We start from the raw sequence: 18,486 nt of genomic DNA on the forward strand, positions 1-18,486 counted from the left end.
CCAACCAATCGGCGCGCGGGGGGGGCGCGGCCCGGCCGCTTCTTAAGGCGGCGGCGGGCGGGGGGGGGCCTTGGAGGGACCGCGGAGATGTCGGCGAGTCACGACAGTCGGTGCGATAGCGGCGGGGGGAGGGGCGGCCGGACAGCGCCCGGGTGCGGGAGGGGGACGCCGAAACCCGCGGGGTTGGGGGGGGGGGGGGGTCGCGATCTCCCGCTGCAGCCGCGGCTTTCTGTGGGAAACCGCGCGGCTTTTCCCTTTCCTCTCCCGAATTCCGCTCCCCCCCGCTTTCCCCGCCATTCCCGGCGCGGCTTTTCGCGGTTTTTTTTCCCATTTTTTTGCCTTTTTTCGCGGTTTTTTCCAACCCCGTTCCCTCCCTTCCCCCCCCCCCCCCCGCCCACGTGGTTGGCGCCGCGCGCGCCTCCATTGTCCGGCGGCGCGGTGACGTCACGCGCGGCGTGAGCGCGGATTGGCTGCTTCGGGAACCGGAAGTGGGGCGGGCCTTGCCCTGAGGCGATTTCCGGTGGCGCCGCGTGGTTGGGGGGGGAGGGGGAGGCGCAGCCTCCGGTCACGTGGGAGGGTCAAAGGTCGCGATAATGTCGCGATATGGCGGTGATGACGTCACGGTGTCGCTCCCTCCCCCCAATCCGACAGAGCCCGCGAGAGCGGCCCCGAAGGGATGGAGCCCGACGGGGTCATCGAGGTCAGAAACTGGGAGGGGTTTGGGGGGGACTGGGAGGGGTTAGAGCCATACCGGGATGAACTGGGATGGACTGGGAGGGGTAAACATCAGACTGGGATGCCCTGGGACGGGTTACAGCCATACTGGGATGGATTGGGAGGGACTGGGAGGGGTTTGGGGGGGACTGGGATAGATTGGGGAGGGTTACAGCCATACTGGGATGGACTGGGAGGGGTTACAGCCATACTGGGATGAACTGGTCCGGCTCCCTTTCCTTACTGGGGTCGCCTTTGTCCCGCGGGGCTCGGGGGGGCCGGTCCCGGTTTGTGCCGGTGCTTGCCGGTCTGTACTGGTTTGTGCTGGTCTGTACTGGTGTTTACTGGTGCCTACTGGTGCGTACTGGTGCAGAGTAACTGGCACGAGGTGGTGGACAGCTTTGACGAGATGAACCTGTCGGAGGCGCTGCTGCGCGGGATCTACGCCTACGGCTTCGAGAAACCCTCGGCCATCCAGCAGAGAGCCATCCTGCCCTGCATCAAAGGTCGGACCAGTACGGACCAGTACAGACCAGTATAGGCCAGTATAAACCAGCACAAACCAGCACAGACCAGTATAGACCAGTACAGACCAGTATAGACCAGTACAGCCCGTGGCTTCGAGAAACCCTCGGCCATCCAGCAGAGAGCCATCCTGCCCTGCATCAAAGGTCGGACCAGTACAGACCAGTACAGACCAGTATAGACCAGTACAGACCAGTACAGACCAGTACAGACCAGTATAGACCAGTACAGCCCATGGCTTCAAGAAGCCCTTGGCCATCCAGCAGAGCCATCCTGCCCTGCATCAAAGGTCAGACCAGTACAGACCAGTACGGACCAGTACAGACCAGTACAGGGCACGATGGCCCCCCCAGGGCTCCCAGTTCAGCCCAGTGCTCCCAGTTCACCCCAGCGCTCCCAGAGCCGTCGCTCGTTCTGGCACAGCGGGGCCTGGAGCTCGGCACGGCTGAGCCCAGGTGTGCCCAGGTGTGTCCCTGGCACTGCCCTGGTGTGCCCAGCTGAGCCCAGGTGAGCTTGGGTGTGTCCCTGGCATGGCTTAGGTGAGCTCAGGTGTGCCCAGGTGTGCCCAGCTGAGCCCAGGTGTGTCCCTGGCATGGCTTAGGTGAGCCCAGGTGAGCCCAGGTGTGGGGGGGTCTGTGGCAGTTCAGCCCCAGTGCCCCCAGTTCCCCCCAGTGCCCCCAGTTCCTCCCAGTTCCCCCCAGTTCCTCCCAGTGCTCACCTGCCCAGAACTGTGGGCACAGACGCACCTCGGCTCACCTGTGGGGTCACTCACTCACCTGTGCCCCCCATGCCCCCCGTACCCCCCTGTGCCCACCTGTGCCCACCTGTGGGGTCACTCACTCACCTGTCCCCTCCCCCTCTCCCCGCAGGCTATGACGTCATCGCGCAGGCTCACCTGTCCCTCACCTGTCCCTCCCCTGTCTCTCACCTGTCGCTCACCTGTCCCCTCCCCCTCTCCCCGCAGGCTATGACGTCATCGCGCAGGCTCACCTGTCCCTCACCTGTCCCTCCCCTGTCTCTCACCTGTCGCTCACCTGTCCCCTCCCCCTCTCCCCGCAGGCTATGACGTCATCGCTCGGGCTCACCTGTCCCTCACCTGTCCCTCCCCTGTCGCTCACCTGTCCCTCACCTGTCGCTCACCTGTCACTCCCCTGTCCCTCCCCTGTCCCTCCCCTGTCGCTCACCTGTCCCCTCCCCCTCTCCCCGCAGGCTATGACGTCATCGCGCAGGCGCAGTCGGGCACAGGTAAAACCGCCACCTTCGCCATCTCCATCCTGCAGCAGGTGGAGCTGGAGCTCAAGGCCACGCAGGCGCTCGTGCTGGCGCCCACCCGCGAGCTGGCCCAGCAGGTACCAGTACAGACCAGTACAGACCAGTACGGACCGGTACGGACCGGTACAGACCGGTACGGACCGGTTCAAACCGGTTCAAACTTCCCCAAACTGGTGCTGGCCTCTGTGGGGCGCCCCCTAGTGGCTGCCGGAGGGCGCCCCCCTGCACCTGTGCGGGCACCAGTCCAAACCAGTATGGACCGGTATGGACCAGTATGGACCAATATGAGCGAGTTCGGGTGGGTTTGAACCAGTACAGACCAGTCCAAACCAGTCTGGACCAGTATAGACCAGTATCGACCAGTAGGAATGAGTTTGGGTGGGTTTGAGCCAGTACGGACCAGTACAAACCAGTTTAAACTGGTATAAATTACTCTAAACCAGTCCAAACTGGTATGAACCAGTGTGGGCCGGTATAAACCAGTACGGACCAGTATGAACGAGGTCGGATGGGTTTGAACCAGTACGGACCAGTGCAAACCAGTATAAATTGGTGTATTTTGCTCTAAATGGGTCCGAACTGGAATGAACCAGTATGGACCAGTAAGAACCAGTATAAACTGATATAACCAGTGTAAGCCAGTATGGACTGGCATAAACCAGTATGGACTGGTATAAACTGGTATAAATTAGTCCCGACCAGTATAACCAGTATAAACCTGTGTGGACCGCTTTAAACCAGTATAAATTGATGTAAATTATTGCAAACCAGTCCAAACCAGTATAAACCAGTATAAACTGGTATAAATTAGTGCAAGCTAGTATAACCAGTATAAGCCAGTATGGACCGGTATAAACTGGTATAAATTATTGCAAACCAGTATAAACCAGTATAACCCAGTCCAAACCGTTTTAGTCCGATCTCACCCAGCTCAAACCACTCCAAACCAGTATAAACCAGTATGGACCAGTATAAACTAACATAAATTAATGCAAACTAGTCCAAACCAGTATAAACCAGTATAACCCAGTATAAACCAGTATAAAATGGTATAAATTACTGCAAACCAGTATAATCCAGTCCAAACCACTTCAGACTGGTCCATAACAGTCCAGCCTGGTCCAAACCAGTATAACCCAGTCCAAACCGGTCCAAACCAGTCCAAACCAGTCCGTCCCAGTCCGTCCCAGTTCCCCGCCGCCTGGGCAGGGCGGGGCCCCGCTGGCCCCGGTCCCGAATCCGGCGGGGGCAGAGCAAAGCGGCTCCCAGTTCATCCCAGTCCGGACCAGTGGCCGAACTGGTTCATGCCTGGGCCACACCCCCGGCGCCGATGACGTCACCGATGACGTCACCGATGATGTTCCGCAGCCGATTTGGGGCTGAAAAGCGGGATTTTTATCAATGGGGATTTTTACCATTCCCGGGGGGATTTTGGGCCGGGGATTTTGGGATTCGGGGTTTTCCGGGCTGCTCTTCCCGCTGATGACATCACTGATGACGTCACAGATCCAGAAAGTCCCCACAGGGGGGGTTCTGGAGCCGATTTGGGGCTGAAAAGCGGGATTTTTATGAACAGGGTTTTTACCGTTCCTGGGGGGATTTTGGGCCGGGGATTTTGGGATTCGGGGTTTTCCGGGCTCCTCTTCCTGCTGATGACATCATCAATGACATCACAGACCCGGAAGCTCCCCACAGGGGGGGTTCTGGAGCCGATTTGGGGCTGAAAAGCGGGATTTTTATGAACAGGGTTTTTACCGTTCCCGGGGGGATTTTGGGCCGGGGATTTTGGGATTCGGGGTTTTCCGGGCTCCTCTTCCTGCTGATGACATCATCAATGACATCACAGACCCGGAAGCTCCCCACAGGGGGGGTTCTGGAGCCGATTTGGGGCTGAAAAGCGGGATTTTTATAAACAAAGTTTTTTACCGTTCCCGGGGGGATTTTGGGCCGGGGATTTTGGGATTCGGGGTTTTCCGGGCTGCTCTTCCCGCTGATGACATCAGCGATGACGTCACAGATCCAGAAGGTGGTGATGGCGCTCGGGGACTACATGGGGGCCTCGTGCCACGCCTGCATCGGCGGCACCAACGTCCGCGCCGAGGTGCAGAAGCTGCAGCTCGAGGCCCCGCACGTCGTCGTGGGCACCCCGGGCCGCGTCTTCGACATGCTCAACCGGCGGTACCTGTGTGAGTGACCCCAAAAACGCCGGAATTCACCCCAAAAACGGCACCAGCCACCCCGAAAACCCCCCAGAGCGGGGTAAAACGGCGCCAAAATGGGCAAAATCTGCTTTGAAATGGGTTAAAAACGATTCAAAATCTGGTCTGGGATGGCTCAACCGGCGGTACCTGTGTGAGTGACCCCAAAACGCCGGAATTCACCCCAAAAACGGCACCAGCCACCCCGAAAACCCCCCAGAGCGGGGTAAAACGGCGCCAAAATGGGCAAAATCTGCTTTGAAATGGGTTAAAAACGATTCAAAATCTGGTCTGGGATGGCTCAACCGGCGGTACCTGTGTGAGTGACCCCAAAACGCCGGAATTCACCCCAAAAACGGCACCAGCCACCCCGAAAACCCCCCAGAGCGGGGTAAAACGGCGCCAAAATGGGCAAAATCTGCTTTGAAATGGGTTAAAAACGATTCAAAATCAGGTCTGGGATGGCTGAACCGCCGGTACCTGTGAGAGTGACCCCAAAAACGCCAGAATTCACCCCAAAAATGGCACCAGCCAGCCCGAAAACCCTCCAGAAGGGGGTAAAATGGCCCCAAAATGGGTAAAATCCGCTTTAAAATGGGGTAAAAATGGGATAAAAGGGCTCAAAATTGGTCTGGGATGACTGAACTTCAGATTCCTGTGTGAGTGACCCCAAAAACCCTGAAATTCACCCCAAAAACGGCACCAGCCACCCCGAAAACCCACCAGAACGGGGTAAAATGGCCCCAAATTGGGTAAAATCTGATTTAAAATGGGATAAAAATGATTCAGAATCAGGTCTGGGATGGCTCAACCGGCGGTATCTGTGTGAGTGACCCAAAAACCCCGGAATTGACCCCAAAAACGGCACCAGCCACCCCGAAAACCCCCCAGAACGGGGTAAAACGGTCCCAAAAGTGGGTAAAATCTGCTTTAAAATGGGATAAGAATGGGTTAAAACAGCTCGAAATCTGGTCTGGGATGGCTGAACTGCAGATTCCTGTGTGAGTGACCCCAAAAACGCCGAAATTCACCCCAAAAACGGCACCACCCACCCCAAACCCCCCAAATTTACCAAAATCCACTCCAAAATACCCAATTTTAGTGTTTTTCACTCACAAAAATCCCAAATTTTGGAGGTTTTCTGGCTTAGCTGACCCTGGGGGGTGGGGGGTCCCAAATTTGGGGTGAGAGTCCCAATTTTAGGGTTTTTAGTTCGAAAATCCCAATTTTGGGGTTTTTTTTTCCCCCTTTTTAAAATATTTTTGGGGATTTCCCGTTTTTTTGGGGTCTGGAATTTTGGGAGGGGTCCGGAATTTGGGGAGTTTTGGGCAGTTTTGGGGTCCCCCCCGTGATGAGCTGCGTGTCACCTGACCCCGGGGGGGGGTCCCGGCCCCGCGTCCTGCCCGGCCCGGACCCCAAAACCCCCGGGGGCTGATCAGCGCCAGGGCTGAGGGGGCACCCCAAAAACCCCAAAATCACCCCAAAATCCCCCCAAATCCAGCCTGGGAACCCCCAAAAACCCCAAAATCACCCCAAAATCACCCCAAATCCAGCCTGGGAACCCCCAAAAACCCCAAAATCACCCCAAAATCACCCCAAATCCAGCCTGGGAACCCCTAAAAACCCCAAAATAACCCCAAAATCCAGCCTGGGAACCCCAAAAACCCCAAAATCACCCCAAAATCACCCCAAATCCAGCCTGGGAACCCCAAAACCCCCGAAATCACCCCAAAATCACCCCAAATCCAGCCTGGGAACCCCCAAAATCACCCAAAATTGCCCCAAATCCAGCCTGGGAACCCCAAAATCCCCCCAAATCCAGCCTGGGAACCCCCAAAAACCCCCCAAATCACCCCAAAATCACCCCAAAATCCCCCCACATCCAGCCTGGGAACCCCCAAAAACCCCAAAATCCCCCCAAATCCAGCCTGGGAACCCCAAAAAACAAAAAAATCACCCCAAATCCAGCCTGGGAACCCAAAATCCCCCCGAAATCCCCCCAAATCCAGCCTGGGAACCCCCAAAAAACCCCAAAATCCCCCCAAATCCAGCCTGGGATCCCCCAAAATCACCCAAAATTGCCCCAAATCCAGCCTGGGAACCCCAAAAAACAAAAAAATCACCCAAAATCCAACCTGGGAACCCCCAAAAACCCCAAATTTGCCCCAGAATTTCCCCGAATCCAACCTGGGAACCCCAAAAAACCCGAAAATCACCCAAAATGCCCTCAAATCCACCCTGGGAACCCCGAAATTTCCCTGGGAACGCAAAACTTCATCCTGGGAAGACCCAAAATCCCCCAAACCACCCCAAAAACGACCCAGCCCCTCCAGGTTCCCACTGGAAACCCCAAAATCCCCCAAAATTCCCCCAAAATCCCTCCAAAGATTCCCTTGAAATCCCCATTTCCCGTCCCTGGGAATCCCCAAACTCCCCCTAAAAAAAACCCCAAAAAACCCAAAACAACCCAAAAAAAAACCCCCAAATCCTCTCAGCCCCACCCCCGACGCCCTGGGGACCCCCCTGAAACCGCGGGAATTGCCCAAAATCCCCTTTTTTAGCCCCAAAATTCATCAAGATGTTCGTGCTGGACGAGGCGGACGAGATGCTGAGCCGCGGCTTCAAGGACCAAATCTACGACATCTTCCAGAAGCTGAGCGGGAACACGCAGGTGGGGGGGCCCCAAATCACCCCAAAATTCCCCCCAAAAAAATCCCAAAGAAAAAAACCCCAAAAAAAAGACCCGAAACTCGAGGAATTCGCACCAAAAAAAACCCAAAAAACACAAAAAAAACCCAAAGAGGGGCGGCGTGCGCACAGCGCCCCCTGGCGGCCGCGGTGGGTACGGGGCGGTTTGGGGGAATTTTGGGGATTTTTTGGGGAATTTTGGGGGGTTTTTTGGGATTTTTGGGGGGTTTTTGGGGGAATTTTGGGGTTTTTTTTGGGAATTTGGGGGGGGTTTGGGGTTCCTGGAATATCCCATGGGAGTTTTGGGGTTTTTAAATTAAATTTTGGGTTTTTTTAAATTGAATTTTGGGGTTTTTGGTGGGGGGAATTTTGGTTTTTTTTTGGGATTTTAAGCGTGGGGGGGGGGGTTGGAGGAGTTGAGGAGTTTTTGGAGGATTTGGGGGGGATTTTTGGGATTTTTTGGGGATTTTGGGAGGGCTTGGGGGCTCCTAAAGGGGGGTTGGGGTTCCTGGAATATCCCATGGGAATTTTGGGGGGATTTTTGGGGGGATTTTGGGGAATTCAGGGGGTTCTGGGGAGGTTTTTTGGGAATTTTCAGGGAGGTTTTGGGGTTCCCTGGGGGAATTCAGGGTCTCTGGAAGTTCCGGGGGGGGGGCCCTAAAGAGGATTTGGGGTGAAATTCCGGGATTTTGGGAGGGATTTGGGGTCTCCTGGCTCCATTTTTGGGCTCCTTTTTGCTTTTGGGGAGAGGTTTGGGGTCCCTGGGGGAATTTTGGGGGTCCCTGGGGGATTTTGGGATTTCCTGGGGGGGGCTTGGGGGGAATTTTGGGCTCCTGAGTCCAATTTTGGGGTCCCAATCCCGGTTTTTGGGCTCCCTAATTAATTTTAGGAAGCCTTTGGTCGGTTTTAGGGGATCCCTGGTCAGAATTTTGGGGTGGTTTGGGGGATTTTTGGGGTCCTGACCCCGTTTTGGGGGGTTTTTGACCCATTTCGGGGGTCCTTGGCCGAAATTGGGGTTTCCTGTGAGGTTTTTGGGGGTCCCGACCCCTTTTTAGGCGCCATGACCTCGTTTTTAGGGGGTCCCTTGTCAGTTTTAGGGGTTTTGGGGTTAATTCTGGGCTTTTTGGGGTCCCTTTCCCATTTCTTGAGGTCCTGAGCCAATTTTTTGGGGGGGGTTTTGCCCATTTTTTGGGGTTCTGACCCCATTTTTGGGGTGTCCGGCCCCACAGGTGGGGCTGGGGTGGATTTTAGGGGTACCCACCTCAGATTTTGGGGTTTCCTGGTAGATTTTGGGGTTTCCAGGGTGGGATTTGGGGCTTTTTTGGGGTCCCAAACCCCTTTTTTGGGGTCCCTTCCCCATTTTTGGGGTCCCTTCCCCATTTTCGGGATCCCTTCCCCATTTTTTGTGGTCCCTTCCCCATTTTTTGTGGTCCCTTCCCCATTTTTGGGGTCCCTTCCCCATTTTTTGTGGTCCCTTCCCCATTTTTGGGGTCCCTTCCCCATTTTTGGGGTCCCTTCCCCATTTTCGGGATCCCTTCCCCATTTTTTATGGTCCCTTCCCCATTTTTTGTGGTCCCTTCCCCATTTTTGGGGTCCCTTCCCCATTTTTTGTGGTCCCTTCCCCATTTTTGGGGTCCCTTCCCCATTTTCAGGATCCCTTCCCCATTTTCGGGGTCCCTTCCCCATTTTCGGGGTCCCTTCCCCATTTTCGGGATTCCTTCCCCATTTTCAGGGTCCCTTCCCCATTTTCGGGATTCCTTCCCCATTTTCAGGGTCCCTTTCCCATTTTTGGGGTCCCTTCCTCATTTTTTAGGGTCCCTTCCCCATTTTCTGGGGCGATTCCTGGCGCCTTTTCCCTCTTCCCGAGGGCGCTCCCGGGGGTTTTCTTGGGCTCCTGGGGGTTTTTTGGGCTCCCAAACCCATTTTTCGGGCTCCCAAACCCATTTTTTGGGGTCCCTTCCCCATTTTTTGGGCTCCAAACCCCATTTTAGGCCATTCCTCTGCCCTTTTGGGGGGTCCCTGAGGGATTTTCTGGGGCGATTCCTGGCGCCTTTTCCCTCTTCCCGAGGGCGCTCCCGGGGGTTTTTTGGGGTCCCAAACCCGTTTTTTGGGGTCCCAAACCCGTTTTTTGGGGTCCCCGCCCCGTTTCTCGGGGCGCTGACCCCGCTCCGGCCCCGCAGGTGGTGCTGCTGTCGGCCACGATGCCGCTGGACGTGCTGGAGGTGACCAAGAAGTTCATGAGGGACCCGATCCGGATCCTGGTGAAGAAGGAGGAGCTGACGCTGGAGGGGATCCGGCAGTTCTACATCAACGTCGAGAGGGAGGTGGGGCCTGGGGCTGCCCGCGGCGGGGTGGGGGGTCCTGGGGGGGGTCTGGGGGCGTCATCGGGGCCTTGGGGGGGATTTGGGTGGGTTTGGGGTGGTTTGGGGTGGATTTAGGGGCGGATTTAGGGTGATCTGGGGTGGGTTTTGGTTGGATTGGAAGGGTCTAGGGTGGATTTGGGGTGGATTTAGGGGGTTTTAGGGCAGATTTGGGGGGTTTGGGGTGGATTTAGGGGATTTTGGGGCAGATTTAGGGCAGATCTGGGGTGGATTTGAGGTGATTTGGGGTGGATTTGGGGTGGATTTAGGGGATTTTGGGGGCAGATTTAGGGTGATCTGGAGTGGTTTTGGTTGGATTTGAGGGGTCTGGGGTGGATTTAGGGGATTTTAGGGCAGATTGGGGGGGGTTGGGGTGGATTTAGGGGATTTTGGGGGGAGATTTGGGGAGTTTGGGGTGGATTTAGGGGATTTTGGGGCAGATTTAGGGCAGATCTGGGGTGGATTTGAGGTGGTTTGGGGTGGATTTAGGGGATTTTAGGGCAGATTTGGGGGGTTTGGGGTGGATTTGAGGTGGTTTGGGGTGGATTTGAGGTGGATTTGGGGGATTTTGGGGGGAGATTTGGGGAGTTTGGGGTGGATTTAGGGGATTTTGGGGCAGATTTGGGGGATTTGGGGTGGTTTTGGTTGGATTTGAAGGGTCTGGGATGGATTTAGGGGATTTTAGGGCAGATTTGGGGTGGTTTTGGTTGGATTTGAGGTGTCTGGGGTGGATTTGGGGGATTTTGGGGCAGATTTGGAGGGTTTAGGGTGGATTTAGGGGATTTTGGGGCAGATTTGGGGTGGTTTGGGGTGGTCTTGGTTGGATTTGGGGTGGATTTAGGGGATTTTTGGGCAGATTTTGGGGATTTGGGGTGGATTTGAGGTGATTTGAGGTGGATTTAGGGGATTTTGGGGCAGATTTGGGGGATTTGGGGTGGTTTTGGTTGGATTTGAGGCATCTGGGGTGGATTTTGGGGATTTGGGGTGGATTTAGGGGATTTTGGAGGGGATTTGGGGTGGTTTTGGTTGGATTTGGGGGATTTGGGGAAATTTGGGGTGGATTTAGGGGCAGATTTGGGGGATTTGGGGCGGCTCAGGAGATCGGGATTGGTTGAAGTCGCGTCTGGGGTTGGGGTTGGGGGGTTTTGGGGCCGGGTTTGGGGCATTCCAGGTCAGTTTGGGGTCATTCTGGGGTACTTCAGGTCAGTTTTGGGGTGTTTTGGGGCAGTTTGGGGTCAGAGCCCTCCCCCACCCCCGCATGGTCTCAGGATTTGTGGGGTGGCCCCGTGGCCCCCCCGCAGTGACCCCATGCCAGAGTGACCCCCCCGGACCATGGGCTGCCCCTCCCCCCGTGGGAACGGCCCCTGAGCGGGGGGGACAGGGCCGGCGGGGGAGGGGCGGTTTGGGGTCAGGTGTGGTCATTTGGGGTCAGGTGTGGTCAGTTTGGGGTCAGTTCTGGTCCCTCTGGGTCAGTTTGGGGTCAGTTCTGGGTCACTTCCGGTCAGTTTGGGGTCAGTTGTGGTCACTGCTGGTCACTGCTGGTCACTGTTGGCCACTGTTGGCCACTGTTGGCCACTGTTGGTCACTGTTGGTCACTGTTGGCCACTGCTGGTCACTGTTGGCCACTGTTGGTCACTGTTGGCCACTGCTGGTCACTGCTGGTCACTGTTGGCCACTGTTGGCCACTGTTGGTCACTGCTGGTCACTGCTGGTCACTGTTGGCCACTGTTGGTCACTGCTGGTCACTGCTGGTCACTGTTGGCCACTGTTGGTCACTGTTGGCCACTGCTGGTCACTGCTGGTCACTGCTGGTCACTGTTGGCCACTGCTGGTCACTGTTGGCCACTGTTGGTCACTGTTGGTCACTGTTGGTCACTGTTGGCCACTGTTGGTCACTGCTGGTCACTGCTGGTCACTGCTGGTCACTGTTGGTCACTGCTGGTCACTGTTGGCCACTGTTGGTCACTGTTGGTCACTGTTGGTCACTGTTGGCCACTGTTGGTCACTGCTGGTCACTGCTGGTCACTGCTGGTCACTGTTGGTCACTGTTGGCCACTGTTGGTCACTGCTGGTCACTGCTGGTCACTGTTGGTCACTGTTGGCCACTGTTGGTCACTGCTGGTCACTGCTGGTCACTGCTGGTCACTGTTGGCCACTGCTGGCCACTGTTGGTCACTCAGGGCTCAGTGCTGGGTCAGTTGTGGGTCATTCTCCGGCCACGGCTGGGGCACTTCTTGGCCGTGGATTGGATTGGTCAGTTCAGGATTGCTGCTGGTCACTGTTGGTCAGTGGCCACTCAGGGGTCACTCAGGGGTCACTCAGGGGTCAGTGGCCACTCAGGGGTCACTCAGTGGTCACTCAGTGGCCACTCAGGGTCACTCAGTGGTCACTCAGGGTCACTCAGTGGTCACTCAGCGGTCACTCAGTGGCCACTCAGGGTCACTCAGTGGTCACTCAGGGTCACTCAGTGGTCACTCAGTGGCCACTCAGGGTCACTCAGTGGTCACTCAGTGGTCACTCACTGGTCAGTGGCCACTCAGGGTCACTCAGTGGTCACTCAGGGTCACTCAGTGGTCACTCAGCGGTCACTCTCCGGCCAGGAGTGGAAGCTGGACACGCTGTGTGACCTGGGGGTCACTCCTGGCTCCGTTTTGGGTCCCTTTATTGCTGGGTTGTGACTCTGTACTGGTCACTCACTGGTCAGTGGTCACTCAGGGTCACTCAGTGGCCACTCAGGGTCACTCACTGGTCACTCACTGGTCAGTGGTCACTCAGTGGCCACTCAGCGGTCACTCACTGGTCACTCTCCAGCCAGGAGTGGAAGCTGGACACGCTGTGTGACCTGGGGGTCGCTCCTGGCTCCGTTTTGGGCCCCTTTATTGCTGGGTTGTGGCTCTGTACTGGTCACTCACTGGTCAGTGGTCACTCAGTGGTCACTCAGGGTCACTCAGGGTCACTCACTGGTCAGTGGTCACTCAGGGGTCACTCAGTGGCCACTCAGGGTCACTCAGTGGTCACTCAGTGGTCACTCACTGGTCAGTGGTCACTCAGGGGTCACTCAGTGGCCACTCAGGGTCACTCAGTGGTCACTCAGTGGTCACTCACTGGTCAGTGGTCACTCAGGGGTCACTCAGTGGCCACTCAGGGTCACTCAGTGGTCACTCAGTGGTCACTCACTGGTCAGTGGTCACTCAGGGTCACTCAGTGGCCACTCAGCGGTCACTCAGTGGCCACTCAGGGTCACTCACTGGTCACTCTCCGGCCAGGAGTGGAAGCTGGACACGCTGTGTGACCTGGGGGTCGCTCCTGGCTCCGTTTTGGGTCCATTTTTGCCCTTTTATTGCTGGGTTGTGGCTCTGTACTGGTCAGTCACTGGTCACTCACTGGTCAGTGGTCACTCAGTGGCCACTCAGGGTCACTCAGCGGTCACTCTCTGGCCAGGAGTGGAAGCTGGACACGCTGTGTGACCTGGGGGTCGCTCCTGGCTCCGTTTTGGGCCCCTTTATTGCTGGGTTGTGACTCTGTACTGGTCACTCACTGGTCAGTGGCCACTCAGTGGTCACTCAGGGTCACTCAGTGGCCACTCAGGGTCACTCAGTGGTCACTCTCTGGCCAGGAGTGGAAGCTGGACACGCTGTGTGACCTGGGGGTCACTCCTGGCTCCGTTTTGGGCCCCTTTATTGCTGGGTTGTGGCTCTGTACTGGTCGCTCACTGGTCACTCACTGGTCAGTGGTCACTCAGGGTCACTCAGTGGCCACTCACTGGTCCCTCTCTGGCCAGGAGTGGAAGCTGGACACGCTGTGTGACCTGGGGGTCGCTCCTGGCTCCGTTTTGGGTCCATTTTTGCTCTTTTGTTGCTCAGTGTTGGCTCTGTACTGGTCACTCACTGGTCAGTAGTCACTCAGTGGCCACTCAGGGTCACTCAGTGGCCACTCAGGGTCACTCACTGGTCCCTCTCCGGCCAGGAGTGGAAGCTGGACACGCTGTGTGACCTGGGGGTCACTCCTGGCTCCGTTTTGGGCCCCTTTATTGCTGGGTTGTGACTCTGTACTGGTCACTCACTGGTCAGTGGTCACTCAGTGGCCACTCAGGGTCACTCAGTGGTCCCTCTCCGGCCAGGAGTGGAAGCTGGACACGCTGTGTGACCTGTACGAGACGCTGACCATCACGCAGGCCGTCATCTTCATCAACACGCGCCGCAAGGTGGACTGGCTGACGGAGAAGATGCACGCGCGCGACTTCACCGTCTCCGCCATGGTGGGGGAGGGGCGCGGCCCCGCTTCTGGGGCCAAATCCGGGGAAATCGGGGTCCTCCAGGGGCGGGGGGAGGGGCCGGGGGGGCTTCGAGTTTGGGGGGGGAATCGCTGCGGTTTTGGGGTGTTTTTTTTTCCAGGCGTTTTTTGGGGATTTTTAAGGCGTTTTGAGGGGGTGGGGGAGGGGCGCGGGGCTTCAGTTTGGGGGGAATCGCTGCAGTTTTGGGGTTGTTTTTTTTTTTCCAGGGATTTTGGGGCATCAGTTTTGAGGGGGTGGGGGAGGGGCTTCAGTTTGGGGGGGGATCGCTGCAGTTTTGGGGGGTTTTGGGGTTTTTTTTTCCAGGCGTTTCTGGGGGGTTTTTACGCATCAATTTTGAGGGGGTGGGGGAGGGGCTTGAATTTGGCGGGAATCGCTGCAGTTTTGGGGGTTTTGGTTTTTTTTTTTTTTCAGGGATTTTGGGGCATCAGTTTTGAGGGGGTGGAGGAGGGGCGCGGGGTGGGGGAGGGGCTTCAGTTTGGGGGGAATCGCTGCAATTTTGGGGGTTTTGTTGTTTTTTTTTTTTCAGGGATTTTGGGGCATCAGTTTTGAGGGGGTGGGGGAGGGGCTCGGAGCTTTGAGTTTTGGGGGGAAATCCCTGGGATTTGGGTGGGGGGTTTTTTTTTTGGGAAATTGATGTGGGATTTTCTCACGGGTGGGGGAGGGGCCGAGCATGAAATTTTGGGGAGGATTATGGAAAAAACGGGGGAAAAAAAGGGGAATTTGGAGGGGGAAAAAAATGGGGGTTTGGGGGGTGGGGGAGGGGCCTGAGAGTGGGGGAGGGGCAAGGGGAGGTGGGGGGGAAGAAATCCCGAAATTTGGGGTGTCCTGGGGCTGGAATTTGGGGGTTTGGAAGGGGGGGGGGGAGGGGCCAGCGCTGAGCCCGCCCCTCCCCCCGCCCCAGCACGGGGACATGGACCAGAAGGAGCGTGACGTCATCATGCGGGAATTCCGGTCGGGATCCAGCCGGGTCCTGATCACCACCGACCTCCTGGTCAGCGCCCGCCCCTCCCCCACCCCCACCCCGGGAGAAAATCCCGCCCCAATTTCCCAAAAAAAACCAAAAAAAAACCCCACCCAAATCCCAGGGATTTCCACCCAAATTTGAGGCCCTGGGCCCCTCCCCCACCTCATCAAAAGTCCTGCCCCAAAACTCCGGAAAAAAGCCCCAAAATTCCAGGGATTCCCCACCCAAACCCGGCCCCTCCCCCACCCCTTTCCAGTTCCTCTTCTCCCCAAAATTCCTCCCTAAAATTTGAGATTTTTCCCCTCCCCCACTCCTTAAAATCCCTTTTTTTCCCCTCTTTGAACCCAAATTTAACCCCAAATCCTTTAAAATTCGGGGATTTTCCCTCCTGCCCCTCCCCCACTCCATTAAAATCCCATTTTTTCCCCAAAACCCGGGGGTGTTTTCTTGCCCCTCCCCCTCCCTGGTGCCCCTCCCCCACTCCGTTAAAATCCCATTTTTTCCCCATTTATGGCCCAAAACCCGGGGAGTTTTCCTTGCCCCTCCCCCTCCCCGCTGCCCCTCCCCCACCCCTGGTGACCACCCCTCCCCCACTCCATTAAAATCCCATTTTCTCCCCAAAACCCGGGGAGTTTTCCTTGCCCCTCCCCCTCTCTGGTGCCCCTCCCCCTCCGCTGCCCCTCCCCCACTCCATTAAAATCCCATTTTTCCGCCATTTTCTCCCCAAAACCCCGGGGAGGTTTTCCTTGCCCCTCCCCCTCTCTGGTGCCCCTCCCCCCCTCCGCTGCCCCTCCCCCACTCCGTTAAAATCCCACTTTTTCCCCATTTTCTCCCCAAATCCCGGGGGGGTTTTCTTGCCCCTCCCCCTCTCTGGTGCCCCTCCCCCTCTCCGAATGCCCCTCCCCCAGTGCCCCTCCCCCTCCGCTGCCCCTCCCCCACTCCATTAAAATCCCATTTTTTCCGCCATTTTCTCCCCAAAACCCGGAGGGTTTTCCTTGCCCCTCCCCCTCCCCGCCGCCCCTCCCCCTCCCCGCTGACCGCCCCTCCCCCCCAGGCCCGTGGCATCGATGTCCAGCAGGTGTCACTGGTCATCAACTACGACCTCCCGACCAACCGCGAGAACTACATCCACCGGTGCGGGGGAGGGGCGGCGGGAGAGGGGGGAGGGGCACCTGAGAGGGGGAGGGGCGGCGGGAGAGGGGGAGGGGCACCAGAGAGGGGGAGGGGCAAAAAAACTTCCTCAGGTTTTGGGCCATCAATGGGGAAAAAATGGGATTTTAACGGAGTGGGGGAGGGGCGGTCAGCGGGGGTGGGGGAGGGGCAGCGGGAGAGGGGGAGGGGCAAAAAAACTTCCTCAGGTTTTGGGGAGGAAATGAGGAAAAAATGGGATTTTAGTGGAGTGGGGGAGGGGCGGTCAGCGGGCTGGGAGAGGGGCAAGAAAAACCTCCCTGGGTTTTGGGGAGAAAATGGGGGAAAAATGGGATTTTAACGGAGTGGGGGAGGGGCAGTGGGGGTGGGGGAGGAGCACTGGGAGAGGGGGAGGGGCAAGGAAATCCTCCCCGGGTTTTGGGGAGAAAATGGGTTTTTCTTTTTTTTTTTATTTTTTTTTTTTCTTTTCTCTTTTTTCTCTTTTATTTTCTTTTTTCTTCTCTTTTTTCTTTTTTTAATTTTTTTTTATTTTTTTGTTTTCCTTTCTCTTTTTTCTTTTCTTTCCTCTTTTCCCTCCCCTCCCCTTCCCTTCCCTTTTTCCTTCTGTTTTTTTTCCTTTTTAATTTTTCATTTTGTATTTTTTTCTTTTCTCTTTTTTTCCTCTTTTTTTTTCTTTTCTTTTTTTTAATTTCTTTTGTTCTTTTTTCTTTTTTTTATTTTTTCTTTTTTTCTCTTTTTTCTTTTTTCTTTTCTTTTTTCTTCTCTTTTCTTCTTTTTTTTCTTTTTTTAAAAATTTTCTTTTTTTTTTTCTTTCCTCTTTTCCCTTCCCTTCCCTTTTTTCTTCTCTTTTTTATCCTTTTTAATTTTTTATTTTGTATTTTTTCTTTTCTCTTTTCTTTTCTTTAATTTCTTTTGTTCTTTTTTCTTCTCTTTTCTCTTTTTTTTTCTTTTTTCTTTTTTTTCTTTTTATTTTATTTTTTTTCTTTTCTTTTTTCTTCTTTTCTTCATTTTTTCTTTTTTTTAATTTTTTTTTCTTTTCTTTTTTTTTCTTTCCTCTTTTCCCTTCCCTTCCCTTTTTTCTTCTCTTTTTTATCCTTTTTAATTTTTTATTTTGTATTTTTTCTTTTCTCTTTTCTTTTCTTTAATTTCTTTTGTTCTTTTTTCTTCTCTTTTCTCTTTTTTTTTCTTTTTTTTCTTTTTATTTTTTTTCTTTTTTCTTTTCTTTTTTCTTCTTTTCTTCATTTTTTTCTTTTTTTTTTAATTTTTTTTTCTTTTCTTTTTTTTTCCTTTCCTCTTTTCCCTTCCCTTCCCTTTTTTCTTCTCTTTTTTTATCCTTTCTTAATTTCTATTTTGTATTTTTTTCTCTTCTCTTTTTCCTTTTTTTTTCTCTTTTCCCTCCCCTCCCTCCCCTTTTTCCATCCCTTTTTTTTCCCCTGTTTCATGGTTCCCTTCTGCATTTCCCCTCCTCGCCTCCCCCCCTCCCCCGCTGGCCCAGGATCGGCCGCGGTGGCCGCTTTGGCCGCAAGGGCGTGGCCATCAACATGGTCACCGAGGAGGACAAGCGGACGCTGCGCGACATCGAGACCTTCTACAACACGGCCATCGAGGAGATGCCGCTCAACGTGGCCGACCTCATCTGAGGGGGAGGGGCTGGGGGTGGGGGAGGGGCGCCCCTCCCCCCTTTCCCCTTTTTTCCCCTTTTTTCCCAATGTTTTCCCCTTTTTTTCCCCTTTTTTCCCAATTTTTCCCCCTTTTTTCCCATTTTTTCCCATTTTTTCCCCCTTTTTTTCTCATTTTTTCCCTTTTTTTCCCCCTTTTTTTCCCATTTTTTCCCCCTTTTTTTCCCATTTTTTCCCCCTTTTTTTCCCATCTTTTTCCCCCTTTTTTCCCATTTTTTCCCATTTTTTCCCTTTTTTTCCCCCTTTTTTTCCCATTTTTTTCTCCTTTTCTTCCCCTTTTTTTCCCTATTTTTTAGGGGGTTTTTTAATTTTTTAAAATTTTTTTTTCATTTTTAATAATTTTTTTCATTTTTTATAATTTTTTTTTCATTTTTTATAAATTTTTTTCATTTTTTTCATTTTTATCTTTTTTTTTCATTTTTATCATTTTTATCTTTTTCTTTTTTATCATTTTTTCCATTTTTCCCTTTTTAAAATTTTTTCACTTTTTAAAATGTTTTTCCCTTTTTTCCATTTTTCCCTTTTTTTTCCCCGTTTTTTTTTTCAGCTTTTTTCCATTCTTTTCCCTTTTATTTTGCATTTTTATCCTTTTTTTTCCCTTTTTCCCCTTTTTTTAATTTTTTTTTCATTTTTTCCCTTTTTC

General features: G+C 54.2%; 1 protein-coding gene across 1 annotated transcript; it reads left to right on the plus strand.

Moving 5' to 3' along the window:
• Positions 1–40: 40 nt before the first annotated feature.
• LOC138101697 (eukaryotic initiation factor 4A-I) lies at positions 41–18,070 on the plus strand. The gene is made up of 11 exons (XM_068999474.1): positions 41–110; positions 652–700; positions 1,088–1,220; positions 2,449–2,588; positions 4,529–4,697; positions 7,271–7,380; positions 9,578–9,721; positions 13,878–14,015; positions 14,953–15,042; positions 16,070–16,149; positions 17,660–18,070. The coding sequence occupies exons 1-11, from the start codon at positions 88–90 to the stop codon at positions 17,802–17,804; spliced, it is 1,221 nt and encodes a 406-aa protein (XP_068855575.1). The 5' UTR covers positions 41–87; the 3' UTR covers positions 17,805–18,070.
• Positions 18,071–18,486: the final 416 nt, after the last annotated feature.

This window comes from Aphelocoma coerulescens, unplaced genomic scaffold (genome assembly GCF_041296385.1).
Source record: "Aphelocoma coerulescens isolate FSJ_1873_10779 unplaced genomic scaffold, UR_Acoe_1.0 HiC_scaffold_417, whole genome shotgun sequence".
Lineage (NCBI taxonomy): Eukaryota > Metazoa > Chordata > Aves > Passeriformes > Corvidae > Aphelocoma > Aphelocoma coerulescens.

Coding starts and splice junctions, on each gene's coding strand:
- LOC138101697 (XM_068999474.1), top strand. CDS start 88: ATGTCGGCGAGTCACGACAGTCG. Junction 1,221..2,448: donor CATCCTGCCCTGCATCAAAG/GTCGGACCAGTA, acceptor CTCTCCCCGCAG/GCTATGACGTCATCGCGCAG. Junction 14,016..14,952: donor ACTTCACCGTCTCCGCCATG/GTGGGGGAGGGG, acceptor CCCCCGCCCCAG/CACGGGGACATGGACCAGAA.